Source organism: Thalassophryne amazonica, chromosome 8 (assembly GCF_902500255.1).
Source record: "Thalassophryne amazonica chromosome 8, fThaAma1.1, whole genome shotgun sequence".
Taxonomy (NCBI): Eukaryota; Metazoa; Chordata; class Actinopteri; order Batrachoidiformes; family Batrachoididae; genus Thalassophryne; species Thalassophryne amazonica.
In genome coordinates this window covers 18,541,969-18,562,366 of record NC_047110.1, presented here as the reverse complement: position 1 = coordinate 18,562,366, position 20,398 = coordinate 18,541,969, and the positions used below count along the sequence as shown (strand labels likewise).

The 20,398-nt window shown below is 42.7% G+C and overlaps 1 protein-coding gene across 2 annotated transcripts in view; it reads right to left on the bottom strand.

Moving 5' to 3' along the window:
* Nucleotides 1–1,296: 1,296 nt before the first annotated feature.
* LOC117515312 (solute carrier family 23 member 1-like) overlaps nucleotides 1,297–20,398 on the bottom strand; it is a 76,527-nt gene continuing 57,425 nt past the window's right edge. For both annotated transcript variants that reach the window (XM_034175809.1, XM_034175807.1), the window contains one exon: nucleotides 1,297–1,643. In XM_034175809.1, coding sequence (XP_034031700.1) covers nucleotides 1,482–1,643 — 162 coding nt within the window. In that variant the 3' untranslated portion in view covers nucleotides 1,297–1,481. The remainder of the gene's footprint in view (nucleotides 1,644–20,398) is intronic.

Here is a 20,398-nt window from a genome sequence, read left to right as displayed (position 1 = left end):
GAGGGAGGGAAAGAGAGTACATGTTGGATGTTCATGGAGAGTTCATGGGTTGGATGTCATGTCATTCGATGCCCTCCCAATTCCCCGCCTGCCTTCCACACAGACCTCAGGAAGCGATCAGACAAGAGCCCTGCGTGGCCCTAATTTCTCTGTCCACAAAACAGATGATGTCCAGAGAGAGAGAAGGGGGGGGGGCAAGTGCAAGGGACCGGACATCCAACCCATGAACCGACATGTAATTAGTTCATGGTTTGGATGTCTTTCAACATCCTGCAGTGGGACGCTGCAGGTCTTCAGATGTGCAGACCACAGAGCTCACTCTGCCATGCCCCTCCCATTGCTTGCCTTCCACCCAGACCTCGGGTGGCATGTACGGCATTGGACGGGTATTCTGCATATTCCTGCTGCAGACTGCAGCAGGAATCTGCAATGCAGATATACTGGAATCTGCATTGTGGGTTTTCATGCTATGTTCCTTTTATTCTTTGTCTTTTTTAGTTTCTACTGTTTTTTTTTTTTTTTTTGCGTTACGTGCTGAGTTATGTCCGCATTCGACCTGCACTCTGGGTAGTCAGAATCTTTGGACAGCAGCAGTGTCCTGGCTGCTCTTGCCTTGGTGGTTTTGAATTGTTCAACCACTAATGAAGTGGCAAGCAGACCTACAGATTAGATACGTACAGATTCACAGAGCTAAAGGAAAGGGGAACACCCAGCCATTTTTGCAGAAATTTGCTCAACAGCTTCTCCATAACTTCCACTTGTGACACAGGGAAGTCATACAGTAGGAATAGACACTGCAGTGTAGGCATGATGTCGTACTGAGTGAGCCATACCTTGAACCGTCCAATCAGCTGGTTGTTTTCAACAGGGAAGACAGGGAAAAATGTGACACACAGCTCTGTTTCAAATCATTAATATTTAACTTTAATGAATTCAGCTTCAAAATAAGCAAATTGCATGACAATTTATCCCTGCATTTTCATCATTTAATTTCTGTCACTTTCACTCCTCAGGATAGATTTATACTTCATTATGTCCGCTAAGGATGTAATAAAATCAACAACATTTATTTGTCTGTTAGCAAGATTATGTCAAAACGACTGCACAGATTTTGACAAAATTTTCACCACAGATAGATATTAGGCCATGAAAGACTCCATTCAATTTTGGAGGTGATCTGGATCCCAATTCTCGATCAAGATTTCCCTTTATATATGCTTTGAAGGATTACTTCAAAACTACTTCATGGATTCTCACCAAATTTGCACCGCAGGTAAATATAAGGGCTTGGAAGACTACACTGAATTTTGGAGGTGATCTGGTCCGGATTGGCGGACATCAGAAATCTCTGATTGCTCTTGTTTACAATTCTTCTCCGAGTGTGTGATGAAAAGTGTGTACAATATGTGCAAATATTTTACATTCTATTCTCTGTATCTGTCCTGATTCCGCCTGACTGTCTGGGGGTGAGACAAAATGTGTTACCTGACACCAAAAACAGTTTGAAGGAGGGTGCATATTCCTGATACGAAGAACATGGTGGAGATGATCTGATTTTTGGCGACGTTGTTGTCCTTTATGCAAAAGGGCTCAGCCAAAATTAGGGGGATTGCAATGTTGCTTCCGAATGCCACGATGTAATGCTGCAGGCAGAAAAAATAAATAAATAAGGGAACCTTTTGAAAAGAAACTAAAACATTTTCATGCACACACAATGTAACATGCAACACAAAATTTTAAGATTTATTGCCACAAATGATATTCACAATGAAACCAGTGCTTCTTTTATTATATCTATGAGTTACAGCCATCCTGCTTTATGCACCACCTAACATATCTCAGAATTGAAGCAGAGTAGGTCTAGATTAGTGAATGGACAAGAACAACACTTGGAGGACCAAGGGTTGTGTGTTTCTCTGTGTACATAGACCTGAAGGCATGTCAGGAAGGGCATCTGGCTAAGAATTATGCTAAACACCAAGGTGGATCTGAACTCAGGTTCACTTTGGACATTACAGTGACTTGTCCACTCGACACAAAAACAAAACAGACTCATTTTAACATTATTTTATTTCTTTGTGCCTGTAATTTAATCGCCAAGACTCAGTGGGGGAGAGGAACTCTCACGGCGCAGCTGTGTACAGGCGGAGGGACGTTTCTTCACGTTTAGACACTGTTTTGGATTTTAAAAAAGGACGCTTTATGTGGATTATTTATTCAGATGAATCCCAATGAAACTAACAGGTAAGAATTTATATTTACTACGTGTATTTTATTCTGCCAATCAATGCATTAATGGATGTATTTCGGTTGTTTAAGCCACAGGGATCAAAGCTTGCGAAAAAAGTGGCAGCTTTTAGTTAGTAAATGATGGTGTATCTAATATACTGAGATAAACTGTGACTTCTAATTCTGTGTTTTACTGCTTTTGAAAGATGATGACAGTGTTTGGGGTTTATTTTTTTATCTATTCATTTTTCATGTGTTCTTTGTGTTTGCGATGCTTGAATTTACCCAGCAGCCCCTGCGGCGCTTAAAGTGAAACTGGTTTATCAGAAACCGACAGTGTAATCTGATGTGGCCGTGTCCAAATCAATACTAATAGTTATCGATTATCTGTAATAAAGATACATTTTTTAGCAGTTTATCGTTTATCATCATAAAAGATAACTTTTCAGTTGTCTGATTAATGGTTATCAAAGCTAACTTCTTGGTTATCTGTGCCCACCCCTCTGCTGACACAGACTACCCACTCACTGTTTTGGCAGAGGAGGTGAGACACATCTTAATGCTGCGTTTACACATAACGACGGCATGCCACTAATGCCACGAAGTATACATTCTTGGCTGTTGATCACGAATGTGATGACTTGAGGCGGAGGCATCAAGTGTCCTCAGGAACACGTTACGATTAATGGCACGTGTTGCTGGAGAATTATCAGGAACCATTACGCACAGTCAAGAATAATGTTACGCGTTGTTGCGCGCTGTTGCACACAACAATGCAACAACATCTGTCACGTTGTGAATGAGGCGAATTGTCTTCACACACAGTCCCATATTCATCCAACCGTCAGCTGCTGAACAAAGTTTTCTCCTCAAAATCCATATTAATCCACAGCAGAACTTTGTGATTGCTTGCTTAGTTGGGCTCTATGCCATGGAGTGGCGCAGAGAGGAGGAGGAGACTGAAAGAGCCAGATGTGTGGCTTAATGCAGCTCTCGTCTCGTTTTCCCAAACATCAGGCACATGCAGAGTTGTAGTCTTACACACCTCTCTGCAGCTTCTCTCCCCCTGCCATCCCCTCATTACCCCATCCCCATAGAGACGGTGCCTGCTCCCAGACTACCAATAACCAGCAAAAATCTATTTAAGCATAAAAATTCAAAAAGAAAAAATAATATAGCACCTTCAACTGCACCACAGACTAAAACAGTTAAATGTGGTCTATTAAACATTAGGTCTCTCTCTTCTAAGTCCCTGTTGGTAAATGATATAATAATTGATCAACATATTGATTTATTCTGCCTTACAGAAACCTGGTTACAGCAGGATGAATATGTTAGTTTAAATGAGTCAACACCCCCGAGTCACACTAACTGTCAGAATGCTCGTAGCACGGGCCGGGGCGGAGGATTAGCAGCAATCTTCCATTCCAGCTTATTAATTAATCAAAAACCCAGACAGAGCTTTAATTCATTTGAAAGCTTGACTCTTAGTCTTGTCCATCCAAATTGGAAGTCCCAAAAACCAGTTTTATTTGTTATTATCTATCGTCCACCTGGTCGTTACTGTGAGTTTCTCTGTGAATTTTCAGACCTTTTGTCTGACTTAGTGCTTAGCTCAGATAAGATAATTATAGTGGGCGATTTTAACATCCACACAGATGCTGAGAATGACAGCCTCAACACTGCATTTAATCTATTATTAGACTCTATTGGCTTTGCTCAAAAAGTAAATGAGTCTACCCACCACTTTAATCATATCTTAGATCTTGTTCTGACTTATGGTATGGAAATAGAAGACTTAACAGTATTCCCAGAAAACTCCCTTCTGTCTGATCATTTCTTAATAACATTTACATTTACTCTGATGGACTACCCAGCAGTGGGGAATAAGTTTCATTACATTAGAAATCTTTCAGAAAGCGCTGTAACTAGGTTTAAGGATATTATTCCTTCTTTATGTTCTCTAATGCCATATACCAACACAGTGCAGAGTAGCTACCTAAACTCTGTAAGTGAGATAGAGTATCTCGTCAATAGTTTTACATCCTCATTGAAGACAACTTTGGATGCTGTAGCTCCTCTGAAAAAGAGAGCTTTAAATCAGACGTGCCTGACTCCGTGGTATAACTCACAAACTCGTAGTTTAAAGCAGATAACCCGTAAGTTGGAGAGGAAATGGCGTCTCACTAATTTAGAAGATCTTCACTTAGCCTGGAAAAAGAGTCTGTTGCTCTATAAAAAAGCCCTCCGTAAAGCTAGGACATCTTTCTACTCATCACTAATTGAAGAAAATAAGAACAACCCCAGGTTTCTTTTCAGCACTGTAGCCAGGCTGACAAAGAGTCACTCTATTGAGCTGAGTATTCCATTAACTTTAACTAGTAATGACTTCATGACTTTCTTTGCTAACAAATTTTAACTATTAGAGAAAAAATTACTCATAACCATCCCAAAGACGTATCGTTATCTTTGGCTGCTTTCAGTGATGCCGGTATTTGGTTAGACTCTTTCTCTCCGATTGTTCTGTCTGAGTTATTTTCATTAGTTACTTCATCCAAACCATCAACATGTTTATTAGACCCCATTCCTACCAGGCTGCTCAAGGAAGCCCTACCATTATTTAATGCTTCGATCTTAAATATGATCAATCTATCTTTGTTAGTTGGCTATGTACCACAGGCTTTTAAGGTGGCAGTAATTAAACCATTACTTAAAAAGCCATCACTTGACCCAGCTATCTTAGCTAATTATAGGCCAATCTCCAACTTTCCTTTTCTCTCAAAAATTCTTGAAAGGGTAGTTGTAAAACAGCTAACTGATCATCTGCAGAGGAATGGTCTATTTGAAGAGTTTCAGTCAGGTTTTAGAATTCATCATAGTACAGAAACAGCATTAGTGAAGGTTACAAATGATCTTCTTATGGCCTCGGACAGTGGACTCATCTCTGTGCTTGTTCTGTTAGACCTCAGTGCTGCTTTTGATACTGTTGACCATAAAATTTTATTACAGAGATTAGAGCATGCCATAGGTATTAAAGGCACTGCGCTGCGGTGGTTTGAATCATATTTGTCTAATAGATTACAATTTGTTCATGTAAATGGGGAATCTTCTTCACAGACTAAAGTTAATTATGGAGTTCCACAAGGTTCTGTGCTAGGACCAATTTTATTCACTTTATACATGCTTCCTTTAGGCAGTATTATTAGACGGTATTGCTTAAATTTTCATTGTTACGCAGATGATACCCAGCTTTATCTATCCATGAAGCCAGAGGACACACAGCAATTAGCTAAACTGCAGGATTGTCTTACAGACATAAAGACATGGATGACCTCTAATTTCCTGCTTTTAAACTCAGATAAAACTGAAGTTATTGTACTTGGCCCCACAAATCTTAGAAACATGGTGTCTAACCAGATCCTTACTCTGGATGGCATTACCCTGACCTCTAGTAATACTGTGAGAAATCTTGGAGTCATTTTTGATCAGGATATGTCATTCAAAGCGCATATTAAACAAATATGTAGGACTGCTTTTTTGCATTTACGCAATATCTCTAAAATCAGAAAGGTCTTGTCTCAGAGTGATGCTGAAAAACTAATTCATGCATTTATTTCCTCTAGGCTGGACTATTGTAATTCATTATTATCAGGTTGTCCTAAAAGTTCCCTAAAAAGCCTTCAGTTAATTCAAAATGCTGCAGCTAGAGTACTGACGGGGACTAGAAGGAGAGAGCATATCTCACCCATATTGGCCTCTCTTCATTGGCTTCCTGTTAATTCTAGAATAGAATTTAAAATTCTTCTTCTTACTTATAAGGTTTTGAATAATCAGGTCCCATCTTATCTTAGGGACCTCGTAGTACCATATCACCCCAATAGAGCGCTTCGCTCTCAGACTGCAGGCTTACTTGTAGTTCCTAGGGTTTGTAAGAGTAGAATGGGAGGCAGAGCCTTCAGCTTTCAGGCTCCTCTCCTGTGGAACCAGCTCCCAATTCAGATCAGGGAGACAGACACCCTCTCTACTTTTAAGATTAGGCTTAAAACTTTCCTTTTTGCTAAAGCTTATAGTTAGGGCTGGATCAGGTGACCCTGAACCATCCCTTAGTTATGCTGCTATTGACGTAGACTGCTGGGGGGTTCCCATGATGCATTGTTTCTTTCTCTTTTTGCTCTGTATGCACCGCTCTGCATTTAATCATTAGTCATCGATCTCTGCTCCCCTCCACAGCATGTCTTTTTCCTGGTTCTCTCCCTCAGCCCCAACCAGTCCCAGCAGAAGACTGCCCCTCCCTGAGCCTGGTTCTGCTGGAGGTTTCTTCCTGTTAAAAGGGAGTTTTTCCTTCCCACTGTAGCCAAGTGCTTGCTCACAGGGGGTCGTTTTGACCGTTGGGGTTTTACATAATTATTGTATGGCCTTGCCTTACAATATAAAGCGCCTTGGGGCAACTGTTTGTTGTGATTTGGCACTATATAAAAAAAATCGATTGATTGATTGACATGCAGCAGGTGGAACATCTACAGGAGCGCGCTGAGGAGCACTGAAATGAGACTTTTAGCCGACTTGGCATCACTGTCCTCCTTCAGCATACTGCAGCAATGAAACTGAATGTGGTGCAGCAGGGTTTAATTGCGCACATGCTTCTTCCTCCGCTGGACTGGAGGACATGCAGAGATGTCTGACTGCACGTGAGTCTCCTCTCGTTCCTCTGGTTCCTCTGACTCAGACTCGTTCTCCTGCTCATCAGTCACAACAGCAGGAGGAGCTTCAGCAGGAACTGTGGAACGACACTTGGCCGACTTCGCGTCACTGTTCCTCTTCAGCATACTGCATCAAACTGTGCGCACGTGACAGAAAACTGATTCATCATGGCGCGCAGTGAAGTGTGACACCGCGTTACAAGTCGTGTCAAAACTTGACAGTTTCCATGTCACTTCGTAATACACAAATGCGGCAAGTTTGGGCACCAAGAACCATCACAGGAACCACTACAAACATTGTCACGTTCTAGTAAGGATCACTACTCATCAAGACGGATCAACACGCTCACTTGCAACCTCCACGACAGGAGGCGAAATGAGGGTGGTGCGTGACATTCGTGGAAGATTTTTTGACAGCCAAAAACATGCTCCACAAATATCAAGAATATCACACACCAACACGCACTATCAAGAAACCTATTCAGATGTGTTACATTATGCTAAGAATGTCAGGAATGTGTTACAAATGACAGAAAAATGACATACGTAACGCTTCTTGCTTATGTGTAAACGCACCATAAAGTCTGTGAACACCAGAAAGGCAGAGGGGCCCGATGGAATAGATCTCGGTCCAAAGCTACTTTACCAATTTGTTTCAAAACAGCCACCATCATTCCAGTGCCCAAGCAAAGAAACATCAGCACCCTGAATGACTACAGACCTGTGGCGCTTACTCCTATTATGGCTAAGTGCTTTGAAAGGCTGGTGATGAAGCATTTAAATTCTGTCCTTCCCCCAATCTGAACCAGCATCAATACGCCTACAGGGCAAACAGATCCACAGAGGATGCTATTGTCACAACTCTCCACACAGCTTTAACGCACCTCAACAACAAAGGGACAAGTGTATAGATTACAGCTCTGCATTTAACACGATGGTACCCAGTAGGTTAGTCACAAAGCTCCTCAACCTGGGCCTCAGCAATACTTTATGCGCATGGATTAACACACAAGGCCAAGGACTGGTCAAATGACCAATCTACCTCTAAGGCCCACAGGAGAGTCAAATGACCCCAAGATCCCCTGTGAAGAGCTACTTCTGTTAACTAAACAAGGAAGTCTCAGAACACCTCAGGGGAGGGGCTGACTTGGCTAGCCACATTCTTGTGTTTGCATATTTGCTGTCTGTGTGCCTGCTTAGCTGAAAGGGCTGCTGAAATGTACCAAAAAACACACCAAAAGAAAACTTTGTTTTCTGGATTTTATTGAAATGTACCAAAAAACACACCAGAAAACCAAAATATATACAATAGGTACAGGTTACAGTCACTCACAATGACAGTCACATTTCAATACAATTCAGAAAACAAAATTTCATCTCTCCCCCAGGGTAAAGTTATTTATCCACCTAAGCACAAATCAGCAGCCCTTTCAGCTAAGCAGGCACACAGACAGCAAATATGCAAACACAAGAATGTGGCTAGCCAAGTCTGGGCGTCTGAGTGAGGTGTTCTGAGATTTCCTTGTTTACATAACAGAAGTACAGAACAGTACATAACAGAAGTAGCTCTTCACAGGGGAGCTTGGGGTCATTTGACTCTCTGTGGGCTTTACAGGTAGAAGAGAAAAGCTTGGACCTCCCTGTGTTAAGGACTTCCTCTCTGATCGCCCACAGGCAGACAGACTGGGCCCATACAGTCTGTCTCTCAGCACCGGCGCACCACAAGGCTGTGTGCTAAGTCCATTGCTTTATTCTGTCGATACATACGACTGCATCCCCACCCAGGCCTTTCAAGATTCAAGAGTTTTATTGTCATATGTACAGCAGAAACAGGCAGTTACACTATACAATGAAATTCTTACTTTGCTATTCCTCCATTCATCATTATAATCTTAAAAAGAAAGAAAGAGAGAGAGGAAAAGGCGAAATGTTTAAATAAAAATAAAAAAAAAACACTTAAGTTATTGTGCAAATTGTGCAAATATGTGGAGCAGCGATTCAGAGAGTGCAAATCACGAGTAACGGATGTGGACAGTATTCAGAACAAATATAAATAAACCTATGTAAACAGTATTTTAATAGCAGCAGTACGGTGTATTTAAAATGCAATCTAGTGTAAACAGGCAAAAATTAAAAAACAGTTCAGGGTGGGAGGGGAGAGGAGGTAGTGTATGATGTGTTTATAAGCCTGATGGCCTGTGAATAAAAACTGTTTGTTAGTCTTGTGGTCCTGGACTTCACACTCCTGTAACGTCTGCCTGAAGGTAGGAGTGTAAAGAGGTTGTGCTGGGGGTGAGTGCTGTCCTTGATTATATTCTGGGCCCTCCTGATGACTCTGGTGTGATAAATGTCCTGTAGTGAGGGAAAGGCTGCTCCTGAGATGGACTGAGCAGTCTTGATCACACGCTGGAGAGCCTTTCTGTCCTGAGCAGTGCAGTTTCCATACCAGACTGTGATGGCGCTGGTGAGAACACTCTCAATCGTACTCCTGTAGAAGGTGCTGAGAATTTTGGCTGACATGCCAAATTTCCTTAGCCTTCTCAGAAAGTATAATCGCTGCTGGGACTTCCTTATGATGGTATACAGGGGTGTGTGCAGCACCTGCTTCTTCCTCGGATCAGCAATCATTTCTTTGGTCTTGTCTGCATTTAATAAAAGATTGCTGTCATGACACCAGGCCACAAGCTCAGCCACCTCCTTCCTGTATGCTGTCTCTTCCCCGCCAGTGATCAGACCAATGACTGTAGTATCGTCGGCAAACTTGATGATACTGGTGTTATTCTGAGAGGTCACACAGTCGTGTGTGAAGAGTGTGTACAGGAGGGGACTCAGCACACAGCCCTGGGGGACCCCGGTGTTCACTGTTCTTGTGCTGGATGTACGACTGCCGATTCTGACTGACTGGGGTCTATTCGTAAGGAAGTTCAACACCCAGCTGCAAATGGCAGGTGTCAGTCCAAGGACGAGGAGCTTCTCTATAAGTTTGTATGGTATGACAGTGTTGAACGCTGAGCTATAGTCGATAAACAGCATTCTGACATACGTATCCGTATACCCTTGAAAACAATCATAAAATTTGCTGATGACACCACTGTGGTGGGACAGATCAACGGCAATGAGACAGTCTACAGAGATAAAGTTGAAAGGCTGGTTGAATGGTGCAAAGAAAACAATCTGACCCTGAATGTCAAGAAAACTAAAGAGATCATAGTTGACTTCAGGAAGCACAAGGATGACCCTGCCCCTTAACCATTAAAGGTGAAGTAGTGGAGAGGGTTTCTTGTTTTAAAGTAGACCTGCATATCGTAAGATAATTAGTCCGTTAATGGTTAGGGATGGGTATCGAGAACCGGTTCCTTTCGGGTATCATTAAGAAATGATTCGATCCACCGACATCAATAAGCTTTGTGCTTAAAGTAGACCTTCACTGAAATAAATGTGGTCAGATCTCAGAAAGAAATAGCTGATATGTATTTGTAAGACCCTTATGAATGCAGTAAAGTAAATCTGCAAGCCCAAATTTGTAATTCAGCGGAGAAATCTTCATTTAAAAATGACAAATTTACAGCTAAAATTTGGCCCTCAGCGAAAACTGTTTGTACATCCGGGTCATTGCAGTGACGTCCGGCAGAAGACGGAGCGCTCCCGCCTTCAGTCCGATCCCGCATTGAAATTGATTTTATCTGATAGTAATGTTACTTATACACATCCTGGTTTCAACATCCAAAAGTAAGCTGCAATGAATGTGAGATACAGATCTGTGTGCTCAGATCAGCAACGACATCGACAGCGGGCGCCGTTCTTCCTCTCCCGCTCTCTGCCTCCGCTGCGCTTATTAAGTCTGCGGGCTCGTTAACGAGCTCGTTAACTGCCGACGCGGGCCACTCACACCGCCTGTGTCTGCTTTGCAGCCGGTGTTGTGCGCTGACCTCTCTGTCTACTGAATGGAGCTGCAGCACACTTGGAACAAGTCCTGAGATTACGCTCGCTGTTTTAATGCGAAGCGGCCAGTACACCTGTTGCTGCAAGGACAGACTTCTTGCGGCAAAATCCACAGCACCGCACGTCTCGGCAATCGGAGCCCCAGAGCTCCATGAACGCTGAGAGAGGTGTATATATTTTTAATGACACCACTCAATCAAACGGGTGTATGAAAAAGTCCCCCAAAATAATTTTCAAGCACAAATAAAAGAAATGTGTACTCACCAAACGTGCCGCAAGACAATATGAAGTTTTAAAAAAAAGTAGATCCTTCCATATAAGACAAGAAAATGGTGCAGATGCAAACTGACGTAAATCCACAAATTACATTTGGCACAATGCATGCTGGGAGAGGGTCTTGTCCGTGACATCTCGGCAGCGTCCATGATGAGAAGGACAATTTGCGGAGGGCTAAATGTTAGCTGTAAATTTGTCATTTTCAAATGAAGATTTCTCCGTTGAATGACAGATCTGGGCTTGCAGATTTACTTTACTACATTCAGAAGGATCTCATATGTAAATGTAAGTCATTTTTTTTTCAAAAATCTGACTGCATTTTTTTCAATGCAGGTCTCCTTTAAATTTCTGGGCAACTGAATCACTGAGGATCTTAAATGGGGAGTAAACACATCTGCTGTGGTCAAAAGGTGCACCAGAGGCTTTATTTTTTATGAACACTTAAGAAGAACAACCTGTCTGCTGAGCTGCTCAAGGCCTTTTATCACTGCTCCACTGAGAGTGTCTTAACCTATTTCATTGCAGCATGGTTTGCAAACTGCTCTGAAAACAATAAGAAATCCATCAAACGGGTCATAAGAATGGCAGAAAGGATCACTGATCTCCCTCTGCCCTCAATGGATATTTTCAGGACCTGCTGCCTCCGCTGAGCAAGCAGTATTCTGCAGGACAGAACACACCCTTCACACAACCTTTTCTCTTTGCATCCATCCGGCAGGTGTTATCGGGCCTTCAAAGCCAACACCACATGGCTGAAAAAGAGCTTCTTTCCTAGAGCCATTACAGAACTGAACAGACACGCCCAAGCTCCAGTCAGAACAACTGCATTGCTCTAAATAGAATAATGGGGGACATGTGCAAAATCTGATTTAACTGTTTTAACTTTTTAGTTATATTTATTAATGTTGGATTGTTTTAACTTTGTGTGTTTATAGTGGTTTTAGTATTTTTAACGATTGAATGATTTTATTAAAGTTTGGTATTTTAGTTAACTGATGTTTTAGAGGGACATGTGCGGTACGCAGTGGTGGGCACAGTTCCAATAATCTGATAACCGATAATTATTGAAGATAATGTTTTCATTATTGGGTTATCTTTTCAGATAACTTTAAAAACCATTAATAGGGATGGGTATTGATAAGGTTTTATCGATATCAATGCCGTTATCGATTCTGCTTATCGATCCGATTCCTTATCGATTCCCTTATCGATACCTCGTGAATTTTGTACTAAAAGTAGGCTTTACAGGTTTTATATGTATTTCCTTGAGTCTTAAAGTAAATAAATATGAAATTAGTCACTGTATCCTTGATCTCTGGACATAAATAAAAATAAACAAAACTGTGTTTCGCTTTGAAGTTATTAATTCAGACTGAATTCTATCATTCTATCTTGACTTGTCAGAGAGCTGCGCAACGTTTGGAGCTGTGTGAACAGAACGGAGGATGTTTCTCGTTTCTTTCTCGCAACAAGACAGGAGTCCCAGTTAGTAACTTTAATCCGCACAAAAGTGAATCACAACTCATATTCAGGGATGAAAGTGATGAAAAACAAAAAAAGCTGAAACCCAAAATTACCCCCCAACACCACCTGCACGAAAATGTTTGAATTCTAGAAGCTCTGAAATGCAATCTGGGACTATTCCAGACAATAAACTGGAGTGAGTGCAGCATCCATTTAGGTGAGAAAAAAAAACTTATTTAAATATGGTTTGACAGAAACAAACTGTCATTAAACTTAAATAAGACAAGGATGAAATGGAGGTATGAGAGTTACTAGGTGTTCACAGGAAACATTTATTTCTGTATGTATTTATTTATTTAGTTGCTATTATATATTTTCTGTTGTGTTTCTATTCAGGTTCTTTTTGTCTCTCTCTAAAATTGTATATAATAATCATTAGATTATTAATATATAAGCAAAAATAAATTTAAGGAATATTACAATTTGAAAACAAATGCACCCGAACGTGATGACGGCTGCAATTGCTAAATGCTAACTTTTAACATTGAAAATGCCATAGACATGCTAACACGTTAGCATCGCTCCCGTTTTTAAGTTATCAAATACATCTATCAACTGTTTCAGAAGACCATAACAGGTCGGTTTAACATAGAAAAGGTAAATAATACTCACAGACATATGCTCTTTAGGGTTTTAGCGGAGGAAAATTAAGCGAAAGAAAGAAATAAACGAAGCAATCGACCGAAGCATTGCTTCAATCTGCGAACCACGCTTCGATTGGTTCAAGGTTCAAAGCAAAGCAGCACTACAGAAAAGTTGATTAAGGACCCGCTGCAGGGTTTGTAATCAATGTAGAGAAATGATCATTTTCCTGACAAACACCCGCCAAAACAACGGCCACTCTGAAGGACCGATAACAGAATCGTTAAAGTAGACCTGCATTGAAATAAATGCAGAAAGATCTTTGGACCAAAAAATGACTTATATTAACACATAAGATCCTTCTGAATGTAGTAAAGTAAATCTGCAAGCCCAGATCTGTCATTCAACGTTGAAATCTTCATTTAAAAGTGACACATTTACAGCTAAAAATTAGCCCTCCGCAAAACTGTCATCACATCCGGGACGCTGCCGAGACGTCAGGGAAAAGACCCTCTCCCAGCATGCACTGCGCGCGCCAACTGTAATTTGTGGATTTACGTCAGTTTGCATCTGCACCTTTTTCTTGTCTTATACGGAAGGATCTACTTTTTTAAAAACTTCATATTGTCTTGCGGCACGTTTGGTGAGTACACATTTCTTTTATTTGTGCTTGAAAATTATTTTGGGGGACTTTTTCATACGCCCGTTTGATTGAGTGGTGTCGCATTGAAAATCTACTGTTTTTCGCCTCCGGTGTTACCGTCGCGGGGTATGGAGGCGGGACCCGCAAAGAATCCAATCATTAAAAAGATATAAACCTCTCAGCGGCCACGGAGCTCTGCGGCTCCAATTACCGAGACGTGCGGCGCTGCGGAAAGTCTGTCCTTGCAGCAACAGGTGTCACCGGCCGCTCCGCATCAAAACAGCGAGCGTAGTCTCTGGACTTTTCCAAGTTGGCTGCGCCTCCATTCAATAAACAGAGAGGTGGTGCCGGCTGCACAGCAGACACGGCGATGTGAGTGGCCCGCTTCAGTGTTTACCGAGCACGCAGACTCACTAAGCGCAGCGGAGGCGGAGATTTCGCTGCTGATCTGAGCATGCAGAGGTGTATCTCACATTCATTGCAGCTTACTTTTGGATGCTGAAACCAGGACGTGTATAACAGTAACATTACTAAAAGATAAAATCCATTTCAATGCGGGATCAGACTGAAGGCGGGAGCGCTCCGTCTTCTGCCGGACGTCACTGCAATGACCCGGATGTACAAACAGTTTTTGCTGAGGGCCAAATTTTAGCTGCAAATTTGTCATTTTTAAATGAAGATTTCTCCGCTGAATTACAAATTTGGGCTTGCAGATTTACTTTACTGCATTCATAAGGGTCTTACAAATACATATCAGCTATTTCTTTCTGAGATCTGACCACATTTATTTCAATGCAGGTCTACTTTAAGCACAAAGCTTATTGATGTAGGTGGATCGAATCATTTCTTAACGATACCCGAAAGGAACCGGTTCTCGATACCCATCTCTAACCATTAACGGACTAATTATCTTACGATAATTTTTTGTCCGATAATTTTTAGACCGTTAATGTGGTAAACAAAGCTGAACAGCTACAAACATTTAAAAAATTTAAAATCAGTTGAGCACCTACCTGTTAAATGTTTTGTAGCTGATGTGTAGTTCTAGCCTCTGCAAACAGTGGAGGGCTACTTCTAGAAGAAACCGCTCTATCCTATGCAGTCAAAGGAGAACTGGTCACACACAAAAAACTGCCTAAAACTCTCGTGAATATATTCTATGGGTTTATAGATGTTGTTATTGTGTTTGCGTTTATTAAATTCTACGCATCTTAAATGTTTTTGTTTTGGCAAGTTTTCACGGCCTCTACTGCCATCTACTGGCCAGTAGTGTTCATGGCAGTATTCAAACTGAAGCTGGGCTGATATTTTCAATCACTGTACTCTGTTCCAGCTCAAACAGTACGACAGAACCGCACGGTGTAAAAGTTCAGAGCGCACGATTTATGTTCTCACACACATTGTACATTCAAAAACCACACGTCAGACTCGTGTTTCCAGAAGCAAAACGTAAACAGATTTTTTCAAATTTAATTTACATTTCTTATTTTTTCACAAAAACGCTCGATGGGAGACATCAAAGTTTTAAAAAAGAAATTACAAGACAGGTCTGCGGTGTTTGCAAAGGCACAGTGCGAGAGGTTGGCACTTGTAGCACTTCAGCAGCGGGATACCCTCACGACAGCCGACCAGAATATCAAACAGGTTTGATTTTCATGTGACCATACGATCGCCGATCAGGAGGTGGTCGTGAGATGTTAAACGCAGCTCGTTACTCCATGTATACTTAACGATGCAGGACGCGCGATTAACCTGAAATTTGGCGCAATTCAAAACATTCTTGCACAAATGAAAAATCAGCTGAAAAAGGGCCAAAACTCGCACAGTGTAAACCCAGCTTAAGTACTGAACGTCTGGGACCAGTAGATCATGGCAGCGTTCTATTATTTATTTTTGACACCGGTTATATCACACGTTTTTTTTTTAATAAATGAATATTTTACAAAAGCACATTTATCTGTAAACACCAACACACGACACACCTCACATTAATGTGTTGGTTTGCATAATGAATGAATCAACCAATCAGTGTTAGCGCAGGCACATTTTACCCAGAATCCTTTGCGATCTGTCTGTGTTTGTTACAAAACTTCAGAATTAGTGCATTATTCAACATTAAAAGATATGTTATATTTTAACTTTGTACAAATGGCAGAATTGAGATTAATGGAGTTATTCTATCAGTATTCATTTTATTTATACACCAAACCATAACTGCTTTATTTTCCAAGACCTCTGCCTGACGGCAGCATTGTGATTGAGTAGAGAGTTGAGCTTCATGGCTTCTCTCAACTTGCTTCTGTGCTGGAAGCAATGTAGCAATGGAGCTTTCATCAGGGGGCAGGATGCTCAAAGACAAAAGTGCTGACTCATTGTTTGGGTCTGTCATCCTTTTTGATGCTTCCAGAAGCGATCGTGGTGTTAAAACTCAAAATCAGCTTGTTGGTAGTTGCAAGTGTACCGGAAACAATACTGGAATTTATCGGTTATCTGTAACTTCCGATACATTTTTGGGTGGTTTATCGGTTTATCTTTATCAAAGTTAACTTTTCAGTTATCTGTGCCCACCACTGGCAGTATGGGACATGTGCAATATGGGACATGTGCAGTATGGGAACAGTGCAATATGAGTTATGTCTGTTGGGGACAGTGCAATTTCTGAGCTCGCCTCATTGGACATTGACATAAACATCATGGACATGAATGTCATGGTAATTTTGGGCTTTTAATGATGTCCTTGACTTGTCATTTTACCAGGGTGAAATGATTGTACAACAAACATCATTATTGACTTAAATCAAAAAAGAAGAATTCGGTGTGGTGGTTCCACCCATCAGCCTGTTTGGCTGTGTTTTTGAGTTGTGTATTATTGTGGGGTATTTTCATTTGTCACATTTTTCTGTTCTCTTGTGTGGGTGAGTCTCCTCATCGTTTAAGTGTCCCCTGTTCTGCGTTGTGTGTGTGTGTGTGTGTGTGTGTGTGTGTGTGTGTGTGTGTGTGTGTGTGTGTGTGTGTGTGTGTGTGTGTGTGTGTGTGTGTGTGTGTGTGTGTGTGTGTGTGTGTGTGTGTGAGACCTGTGATCTGGCGACCCTCAAGGCCATTTTCTCCAAAACTCAATTGATTAACTGTTTTCATAGCAGTTACATCCCTGGGAAGAAGTACAGGTTTTTAAATGAGGTGTGGGACTTGACTGAAGCCAACAACTGGGTACTCAACCTCTTCCCAGGACTCTATAATGCGAATAATCTTTTTGAGGCTGGTAGGTAGACTGGAGACACACCTGCCAGCCAGACCCACATTGCCGAAATTGGATGACGATTGCTCTGACTCGGACTGTTTTCTCTCTGATGCAGAAGTTTTTTCAAATCAGGGAGTTCTATTTGGATTATACTGATAGGAGTGACCCTGTAGAGCAGAACACCATCCTGAATTCTATCGTTAATCTCACGTGTGCTGAGCCTGACATCTCGACTGTTTATCTAATGATGCATCAGTCCATATATTGGCAATGCAATAGACTTTTTGTATTTTACCTTTCTCCCTTTACTTTTTGTAAACTGTCTGTCACCTCCCTGTGAAAGGCTGATGCTGTTTAAGCCCCGTTTACACATAGACGGTAAGAGGTCCCGGAAGCGTCCGGGAAGAGTTTTTGGCCGTCTTAAGGATCAAACGCCGTTGTTAACGCCAGCGCTAGGGGGCGTGGCTTAGTTCCGGCTTTACCGGGAATCGTCGAAAAAATTATTCAACATGTCGAATAATTCCGGGAGCGCCCCTGGAGAATTCGCGTGACAACGGAGACAACGCAAATAACGGTGTTTGATACTTTTTAATCGCCGTTTCATCCTGCCCCTTCCCGTAGTGCCGCAGTTTACACCGCCGTAATTGGCGGCCAGCGTTGTATCCCTAATCAACGACGTGTAAAACGGTGATAGAGCCCACATCGGGGTCCTCAAAGGAGTTTTAACCGGCGACAGAGGCAGACAAAACGGTGGCGCTAGCGGACAGTACGTCGTTCTAAACACCACCTCCCGGTTAACGGTGCTCCAAACGGCCGATAGGCGGCGGTCAGTATAAAAACGCTAGCGCGCTGCATGCAGGCCTCTCACTCGCGGCCAGCTCCAGATATTTTTGCAGAGAAGCTCCAGTATGCCGCCTAAAAGAAAATTGGCAGTGGCAAGGACTTACCAAGAGGTCTGGTTCAGAAGCAGAGGGGAGGCCTGTGGTGGAGGGGAAAAAGGAAGGAGAAGAATTGGCTGAGGATGACCTCCCTCCCCCTGCAGTGATAGAGGCATGTATTCCTGCTGCTTCAGCCTATTATACTCTGGGGGCGGTGCCTATATGCAAAAGTTCCTGGAGTAACGCAGGATTTGCCTGGATAAAACCAGCGGTACACAGGGCATTATCGGCGGCAGCAGAACACCACCATTCTCACGCGCGTCTTAACCTGCAATTGTAAAGGATAGAACTGGGTATTAACCTCCGTTGCCTGACGTGTGCCGGATGCTACGGCGTCAAAACGCCGCTTTATTCGGCTCCTATCCGCATATTTGCGGCTAGTACGGCGGTCAAAACGCCGGCAAAATGCTCCGCCCATTTCCACCGCAAAAACAGCCGGAACTACCGCGAACTTCGGTCTACGTACTACCCGCCAACAAAACCATCTATGTGTAAACCGAGCTTTATGGAATGAGCTCCTGTGCATTGAGAGTTATCTCACATTATTCTGATTCCTGCATATATTCTGTTATAGTTGATCATTCCATGCTACAGATAATTGCCTTTTTGTTCCTGTTCTCTTATTTTGTTTAAATAAATAGTTCCGGACTCCAACATCTGGTTTGTGTCTCTGCACTGGGGTCACACACGAGTAGTCAGCATTACAAATCTGCCTCATACACACAGCCTGAAGCTGATGTATTCCTCTACAATACCACATTATGCATCTTGTTTGCTTACTGCCATAGCAACCACAGCTGTATGCTTTTGTCGGTATGATGCTGCCGGGTTATCAGCATTATTTCAATGCTCTTAATTTTAATTGCTTTTAACAGAAATGGCTATCCTGTGGTAAAAGATTTTTAAACTACACTCAACAAAAATATAAACGCAACACTTTTGGTTTTGCTCCCATTTTGTATGAGATGAACTCAAAGATCTAAAACTTTTTCCACATACACAATATCACCATTTCCCTCAAATATTGTTCACAAACCAGTCTAAATCTGTGATAGTGAGCACTTCTCCTTTGCTGAGATAATCCATCCCACCTCACAGGTGTGCCATATCAAGATGCTGATTAGACACCATGATTAGTGCACAGGTGTGCCTTAGACTGCCCACAATAAAAGGCCACTCTGAAAGGTGCAGTTTTATCACACAGCACAATGCCACAGATGTCGCAAGATTTGAGGGAGCGTGCAATTGGCATGCTGACAGCAGGAATGTCAACCAGAGCTGTTGCTCATGTATTGAATGTTCATTTCTCTACCATAAGCCATCTCCAAAGGCGTTTCAGAGAATTTGGCAGTACATCCAACCAGCGTCACAACTGCAGACCACGTGTAACCACACCAGCCCAGGACCTCCACATCCAGCATGTCCACCTCCAAGATCGTCTGAGACCAGCCACTCGGACAGCTGCTGAAACAATCGGTTTGCATAACCAAAGAATTTCTGCACAATCTGTCAGAAACCGTCTCAGGGAAGCTCATCTGCATGCTCGTCGTCCTCATCGGGGTCTCGATCTGACTCCAATTCGTCATCGTAACCGACTTGAGTGGGCAAATGCTCACATTCGCTGGCGTTTGGCACATTGGAGAGGTGTTCTCTTCATGGATGAATCCCGGTTCACACTGTTCAGGGCAGATGGCAGACAGCGTGTGTGGCGTCGTGTGGGTGAGCGGTTTTCTGATGTCAATGTTGTGGATCGAGTGACCCATGGTGGCGGTGGGGTTATGGTATGGGCAGGCGTCTGTTATGGACGAAGAACACAGGTGCATTTTATTGATGGCATTTTGAATGCACAGAGATACCGTGACGAGATCCTGAGGCCCATTGTTGTTGTTGTGAAAGTGTAGTGACACGGACCCCTCCTCTTCAGCGGCCCACACAACAGGACCCCCCCTCAACGGGCGCCTCCTGGCGCCCAACCAAGCTTGTTGGGGTGTCGGGTGTAGAAGTTGGCCAGGAGGGCCGGATCCAGGATGAAGCTCCTCTTCACCCAGGAGCGTTCTTCGGGTCCATACCCCTCCCAGTCCACCAAATACTGGAACCCCCGGCCCATACGACGGACGTCCAGGAGCCGGCGTACTGTCAATGCGGGCTCCCCGTCGATGATCCGGGCAGGAGGTGGCGCCGGTCCGGGAGCACAGAGGGGTGAGGTGTGGTGTGGCTTGATCCTGGAGACGTGAAAAACAGGGTGGATCCGCAGTGAAGCTCCAACTCCCAGCTTCACTGCGGATCCACCCTGTTTTTCACGTCTCCGGATTGAGGACTTTGAGGA